The 8,255-nt window shown below is 36.0% G+C and overlaps 1 protein-coding gene across 1 annotated transcript in view; it reads left to right on the top strand.

The window, feature by feature from the left end:
• Positions 1-7,975, top strand: part of LOC121038948 (NKG2-A/NKG2-B type II integral membrane protein-like) — a 111,566-nt gene extending 103,591 nt beyond the window's left edge. The window contains exons 3-4 of the mRNA XM_040488935.1: positions 7,456-7,559; positions 7,788-7,975. Coding sequence (XP_040344869.1) covers positions 7,456-7,559; positions 7,788-7,908 — 225 coding nt within the window. The 3' untranslated portion in view covers positions 7,909-7,975. The remainder of the gene's footprint in view (positions 1-7,455; positions 7,560-7,787) is intronic.
• The last annotated feature ends 280 nt before the right edge of the window (positions 7,976-8,255 follow it).

The following is an 8,255-nucleotide window of genomic DNA, read 5'->3' on the forward strand; positions in this document are numbered from 1 at the left end:
TTATGGCCCCTTACCGTGTCCCAATTATACTGTGTCCTAATATTTCTCTACTTACTTTGAGAATCACATGGAATTTATAATTTTGCTCCAACTGATAATTTTGCTTCAAATATCAACCAATTTAGAGAACACAGTGAAGGGAAGTCCATTATACCTATGAGAGTTTTATTCATTCTTTTGTTCTCTCTTTCTTCCTGATGATTCAAGATGCCTTCTTTTGCCATTTCTTCTCTTTAGGAGTTCTTTCAGAATGGGTCTGGTGGTGATACATTTTCTTAGTTTTCCTTTATCAGACAAAGTCTTAATTTCCCTTGCATGCCTGTTGATATTTTTGGTGGATAGTCAATGGTTTTTTATTAGAACCACGCAATTAGTGTCTAAAAATTTCTGTCTTTCTAGCATGGCTTTTATCTGTTATTTTGACCAGAGAGAAAAAAACATTTTGGAGATTTGGGTATGTACCTGGTGGTGTCTGTGGTTTTCTAGGCTCTCTGACACCAGTCTATGTGAGGTAGAGGGAAATTCCAGGGAGCTCACCACCATGTCATTCCTCGGGTCTCCAGGGCTGGGATCTGTCAGCTTTCTCATTACCTTTCTGAATGTTGTGTCATCTTATGTATAATGCCCAGGGATTGTAGCTGCATTGGTGGGAGGAACAGGGAAAAGTCTATCCACTCTTTCTTTCCAGAACAGGAAGTCTGGTCTGGGGGTGGTTTTATTTTGAATGCTCCTAAGTTTAATAGTGTTCAGCATCTTTTCCTGTACTCATTGGCCATCTATACATGGTGTTTGGTGAAATATCTCCTGAAATATTTTGCTAACATTTTTACTTTTTTTCATTGTATTTTGACAAATATTTATGTACCCAGGGGGCAAGTTGTTTTTATTAGATGTATGATTTGTAAATGTTTCTTCACAAGTTTATGACTTTCTATTCCCTTCAAAGAGCAGATATTATCTTGATGAACTACATTTCATCAATTTCTTCTTTTATGGATTGTGCTTTTGATATTCTGTCTAAAAATATCTCTGCCAAACTGTAGGTCTTGTGCATTTTATAATACAATTCAATTTTCTTTTCACGTATGTGTGCTTAATTTTGAGCATTTTAATATAGTCAAAGTATATAATTATTAATAATATTTGATATCCCATTGTTTCCACAACATTTATTCAAAAGCCTATACTTTTCCAATGAATGACTGTATTTTTTGGAAATATGCATTTCACATTGTGTGGGTACAAATTTTGCACTTTCCCATGTGTTTAATTAATGTCCTTATGTTTTTTTTTAATGTCAGCTTTCTACTTTAAAGACCTTCCTTTTGTTTTAAATATGTATGTATTTATTTTGAAACAGTGGGAATGCAAACAGTGGCAGGGGCAGAAAGAGAGGGAGAGAGTATCCCAGGAGGGGTCCATGGTGTCAGCACAGAGCCTGCCTTGGGGCTCCATTTCAGGAGCAATCCTTTCATGACCTGAGCAGAAGCACAACTGCCTGATCTACCCAGGTGTCCCCCACATTGTCCTTTGTTAAACAGGGAGTTTATACAAGTTCATTTTCAGAGTTATTATATGTGTTCAGGATCTTTACATGGATATTCCTATTCATTTCTATCTTCCAAAGGTTTTTATAAAGTTTATTTTTATTTATTTATTTTGTGTGAGAGAGAAAGTGAATGGGAGGGGACAGAGACAGAGAGAGGGACAGAGAGAAAATTCCAAACACTTTGCCCACTGTCAACGCAGAGCCAAATGTGGGGCTCAAACTCACAAACCCTGAGATCATGACCTGAGCCAAAATCAAGTTGGGTGCTTAACCAATGGAATCACCCAGGTGCCCCTTTCAAAAGGCTTTTTAAAAATAAGAATAAATATTAGTTTGTTCAGGTGTCTTCTGCATCACAGAAATCACATTTGAATATATTTTAATTTCTTCATAATATTCTCTTCTGATAGTTTTTATTGTGGTATAATGTACATACACATGGATCATATGCTATAAATGCCAACAGACAGCTGAGTTTTCAGTGTCACCATTGTATGGAATGAGAAAATCAATATTACCAGCACTGCAAAATGCCACTATCAAGTTCTTTTCTGCATTTTAAAAAGTTTGTGTACATGGAATAATACGGTATGCATATTGTATTTTTGGCATTTTCAGGTGAAGGTAAACTTGTGTGATTCAGCCCTATAGCTGCACCAGTTGCAAATTGTCCACATCTCTTTGTTGTTCTGTTGTCGGATTCTACTACAACGTATTCACCGATTCTGTTGCTGATGCTCTTGGGTATTTGGGTATTGGTCCATTTGGGGCTACTTTGAGTTACTCTACTATACATACTCCACAGTCAACTTTTAGCTAAACATATGTGTTTCTTATTTAACTAATGGCTCCTCTCTTCTTGCTTCTTGAGAGGGTAGTAACTTAAATCATGCATTGATAACATTCTTCCCTTTAAGTGTAATTGACAAAGGTACAGATTGTCTCCAAACACTACTTTAGTTTCATCCTAAAAGCTTTGATGTATTCTCAGTTTATTGTCGACCAGTACAAGGTAATTTCTATCATCCAGTACAAGATATTTTCAAAGATTTCATCCTTGAACTGTAAATTTTTCAGAAGTGTATCACTTGCCACATGTTGGAAATTTCCCGGATTTCTTTCCATTGTTTCTTCTCATTTCTTTGTCTTCAGAGAAATTACTTTGAATATTTCCATCCTTAAAATTTTTGATCCCATGGGGCGCCTGGGTAGCTTATTGGTTAAGCGGCCGACTTCGGCTCAGGTCATGATCTCACAGTCCGTGGGTTTGAGCCCCCCGTCGGGCTCTGTGCTGACAGCTCGGAGCCTGGAGCCTGTTTCGGATTCTGTGTCTCCCTCTCTCTGACCCTCCCCCATTCATGCTCTCAAAAAAGTAATAAACGTTAAAAAAATTTTTTTGATCCCTATTTATAATCTAGAACACTTTCTATATATGTCAGTTTTATCAAGCTGATTCCTAGTGTTTTGACAGTCTTCCATAGTCCTTCTGATTTTGTGACTATCTGTTCTTACTTACTGAAGAAAGAGATTTCAATCTTCAAGTACACTCATTGAATTGTTTATTTATCCTTCTAATTCTGTCAGTTTCTATTTCATGTGTTTAAGGGTTCTGATGTTAGGTGATTAATATATGTTTATAATTGTTTTATCTTCCTCTTATATTGACAACCTTAACATTTTGAAATGTTTCTTTTAATTTCGGCTAACATTTCTTGTTTTAACAGCTACTTTGTTATTAGAACAGTCATTTCTACTCACTTCTTTTGGTTACTGTCTGTAGGGTCTATTGTTTTGCTATCCTTTTATTTTCACCAATGTATGCCTTTGAATCTACAATGTGTCAGTTACAGGGAGCATATAGATGGATACTACTCTTTTATTCAGGATGACACTCTCTATCTTATCATTGGAATACTTATTTAATTCCCATGAATATTCATTCGTTGTAGAGAACATATAGATGGATCTTTTTTTAAATTCAGAATGTTAATTTCTAACTTTGATTATATTTATTTCATTCAAATTAAGGCAATTATTTGTGTCCTTGGATTTAGGTCTGTCATTTGCTGAATGTTCTCGATGTATGTGTTATTTTCTTCTTCCACCTTACCTGACATCTTTTGGATTAAACACATATTTTAGTATTCCCTTTTAAATCCTCTGCTGATGTCTTAGCTATATTTTTAAATTATGTACTTCGTAGTTGCTGTAAGTATAACAAATATATCTTTTGTTTGTGTTTCGTGAGATATAATTAACATACAACACTGCCTAATACATTACAGTATGGTTACTATGGTAATATGCATTAGCTAACACCTTTGTCGTGTCACATATGTATTTAGTTTTAGTTTTTATTTATTTAGATTTACTTTTTCAGCAATTTCAAAATTCATAATGCAGTAATGCTGACCATTTCATTATATGGTACATTAGATCTTTAGAACTTCTTTATCTGTTTGTTGCAAGTTTGTAAACTTAAACAACACCACCCCGGTTCCCCCACCCCTCAGGCTCAGGTAAACAACATTTGGCTATATGTTTCCTTTACAAGTTCAGTTTTCTGAGATTCCATATGTAAGTAAGATCATACAGTATTTGTGTATCTCTCTCTGACTTAAGTCGCTAAATAAAATGCCTTGAAGGGACATCTATTTGTCACAAATGGCAAGATTTCCTTTTTTCTCTTGGCTGAATAGCATTTATATATATGCATAGTCATTATACATATACATTATATACACATTTAGAGTCATTATACATATCTTTGTAACCACTTATCTGGTGGCAGATACTTAGGTTGCTTTCATATATTGGCTATTGTAAGTAAAGTTGTAGTGAGCGTGGCTGTGCAGATATCCTTTTGAGATACTGATTTCAGTTCCTTCTAATACATACCCAAGATATATCCTACAAACTAACCATAAGTGAGAAGAAATGGCTATTCTAATAGGATTTCCTTCCTTTTTCTGGCTGAATAATATTACACTGGTAGGTGTATACCACGCTTTCTTTCTCCATTCATCCATCAGTGGACATTTGGGCTCTTCTACACCGTGGCTCTTAGGAGTATTGCTGCACTGAGCATGGGTGTGCACGTATCCTCGAGATCTTGCTTTCAATTCTTGTAGATAGTTTCTCACATGTGGGATTGCTGACTCCTGTGCTAACTGTAGTTTTAATCTCTGGAGGAAGCTCCATCCACGTCTTCATAACGGCTGACCGATGTGCATTCCCAACCACCATGTGTAAGTCTCCTTCTTTTTGACCTCCTCACTGAAGCATTTTTAAAGAGTATTTATTTATTTATTTATTTATTTTGAGAGAAAGAAAGAAAGAGAGCAAGCAGGGAAGGTGCAGAGGGAGGGAGATAGACAGCATCCAAAGCCGGCTTTGCACCATCAACACAGAGCCCAACGCGGGGCTCACCCTAAAACTGTGAGATCATTACCTGAGCCAAAACTGAAAGTCAGACACTTAACTGACTGAGCCACCAGACGACTCAACAATTTTCTGCTGTGTGCATCCATCTTAGTGAGTATGAAGTGATAAGTAATCATGATTTTGATTTGCATTTCTCTGATCATTAGCGATATTGAGCATCTTTCCATATGATTTTCACAATTTATATTGTCTTTGGAAATATGTCTGTTTAATTTCTTTGCCCATTTTTTCATTGTGTTCTTGGTGTTTATTGTTGTTGATACTAAGTTGTAGGCTAATTATATATTTTAGACGTGATTCCCTGTTTGATATATGATTTGCAAGTGTTTTCTCCACTCTGTCTTTTCATTGTTGATCATTCCCTTTAATGCACAGAAATGTTTAGGTTGATATAGCCCATTTGTCTACAATGGACTTTTCCTTTGTGGTCTGGTTTTGGTGGCAGAGCCAAGAAATCATTGCCAAATACAATGTTGTTTATATTCCCCCCCATTTTTTCTTTGAGGAACTTCTTCACCTTACATTTATGTCTTTAGTCCATTTTGAGTTAATTTTAGTATATGGTGTAAATGGAAACATCCAACTTCATTCTTCTGCATGTGGGAGGGAAGTCAGTTTCCCAACACCCTTTGTGAAAGATGCTGTCTTTCCCTATTGAATGGTCCTGGCACCCTTATCAAAGCTGGTTAGACTGATTATACCTCGGTTTGTGTCTGGATATTTTTAAGGTATTGTTTCCATGGGGGATTTAGAGTCTGTGTCTTTCTGTTCCTTGAATTTGCTGCTTGTATCCCGTTCCACTCGGAACTAGTGTGCAGGGCAGGGATATGGATTCTGTCCTAGATAATGTGGTGTAAGGCTGATGGAGGTGGAAGACGTGTCATCCATCCCTGATTTTCACGCTGACTTAAGTCACTTCACAATCCACTCTCTTCCCTCAAGACTATTTCTTTGTATTTGCCAGTGTTCTTTGGTCATTTCATTATGATGTCATGAGACGTGGATTTGTACGTGCTCATTCTGTTAGCAGTTTGCTAAGCCTCTGGTGTCTATAAATATTTTACATTATATTAGTGCGCAGTTCATTCGTCGTGCCTTAACATTGTTGTCCTGTTTTTTTCTGCCTCTGTTGTTCTTCTCATATTCTCCTTAGACCTATGCTGGCTTTCCTGATACTGTTTTGAAAGTGTCTGAATTCTGTAAGTGGTTTTCTTTTTTCTCTCTCATCCTAAGGTATAAATAAATTTTGTTACTCTTTCACATTCATTAGTTTTGTTTTTTTTTTTGTTTCTACTTGAGTGGATTTTCCATTTCCAGTATGGAATGATGCACTCAGATTCTCTGTGGTTTCTTCATATAGTTTTGTTTCTCTATTGATATTTCCTACTTGCTAAATTGCTGCCATCACATATTCATGCAAATTTTTCAACTAAGTTTTCTTTATAGTTTTCATATGTGTATAAATATGACTTTTATTTTTATTATGTAAAAAAATTTTTAATGCTTTTATTTATTTTTGAGAGAGAGAGAGACAGAGCACGAGCAGGTGAGGAGCAGAGAGAGAGGGAGACACAGACTGGGAAGCAGGCTCCAGGCTCTGAGCTGTCAGCACAGAGCCAGATGCGGGGCTCGAACTCACGGCCTCTGAGATCATGACCTGAGCCGAAGTCAGACGCCCAACCGACTGAGCCACCCAGGCGCTCTTAAATATGACTTTTAAGTACTTTTGGTCTAATATGTGCAACAACTTATCCCAGCAGATGTTTCTATTGACCTATGCTTTCCTTTCATTGGAAGATTTTTTAAATTTATCTTCATATTTTTTTACTTTTTAGGGAGACACTTTTTAAAAATACACTTCAGTAAACATGCATTGTATGTCATTTTTCCTAGATTTACTATTTTTTGTTGCCAAACATTTATGGCAGAATCTTCTCTACTATAATCTGTTTGCTGATAGTTTTGTTCATTTTTTCCAAATTCTTATTGCTTATTTTTATGACCTTGTGACTTTTACCTTTGAGGTTAATTACTGCTGATCAAGTCTCCACCTATGGCACCAGCACCCTTGCTCTTTGCAGCTTCTCCCAGTTGTAACATTTCAGTCTTCTTGATCGCTGAGCCAGGGGTGGGCAGGTGGGGAGACACTGAGCATCCTAGGCGAGAAGATGTCGGATGTGCTTCCTCCTTGAATCTCCAGGATTTTTTCCAATGTACCTATTTCATAAGTTATTAACCTGTGATCCATTTTCTAAACTCTGAAATTGTCTTCACGGTCAGTTTGTCCTCTTCACTTAGTCCTACTAAGATAATTTTATACTTTTGTGTCCACCGTGTAACATTATATTATAATTTGAAAGTGTCTACAAAGGAAGAAAGGATGAACTTTTATGTGTTATTACAGAATTCAAGTGAGCATAAGAGCTTGAATTTGACTCCCAATAAATTTTATTTTCTCATAGTTTTTGTTGAATTTACTCTCTGCTACTACATGGGTTAGAGGCTCCCAGAGAAGAAATCATAGTTCATCTGTGCAGCCAAAAGCCTTAACATTTTCTTCTGAAGTGTAAGTCTCCTGACAACTTTTTATTTTATGCCTCACAAGAATTGTTCTTAGAAACAAAAACAGCAATGTGTGAACAATCAGATAAACACAGTAGCTGTATGAGAAATATGGAGATTGAGATATATGAGTCAAAATGGATGGTTTATTCATTAAAATACTATGGTACCTAGTAAGAGATATAAGCAACCTTATGGTAAAATTAATGAGATATAATTGTCTGTATTTCAGGTTGTCAGTATCTTCAGAGAGTGACAAGAATTGTCCATATTTCAATTTTCGTGCAAAAAAAACTTATTTTGCACCCTGCTCAGTAATAAGACCATATGTTTGTAAGCACCAAGTGTTTTAGTTACCTCATTTGGGTATAATGTTATTTCACCATTTATAAAGAATACATCTCTCATTATTTCAAAACCCATATGATTATTTTCTTTGCATATTTTTAAGATAATATTTTTAGTGTAATTTTAGGCTCACAACAAAATTAAGAAGAAGCTCCTGAGATTTCCTGGATTGTCCCCGTCTGCACATGTGCATGGCCTCTCCCATTATCATCATCACTCACTAGAATGTTTCATTTCTTACCAAGGATGAATCCGCATCAATGCATATATATATTGCCCAAAGTCCAAAGAGTACTTGAGGCTTCATTCTTGGTGTTATGGAACTGTTCTCAAATGTAATTATATTAGTGTA

Source organism: Herpailurus yagouaroundi, unplaced genomic scaffold (assembly GCF_014898765.1).
Source record: "Herpailurus yagouaroundi ecotype Mexico unplaced genomic scaffold, PumYag 166, whole genome shotgun sequence".
Classification (NCBI taxonomy): domain Eukaryota; kingdom Metazoa; phylum Chordata; class Mammalia; order Carnivora; family Felidae; genus Herpailurus; species Herpailurus yagouaroundi.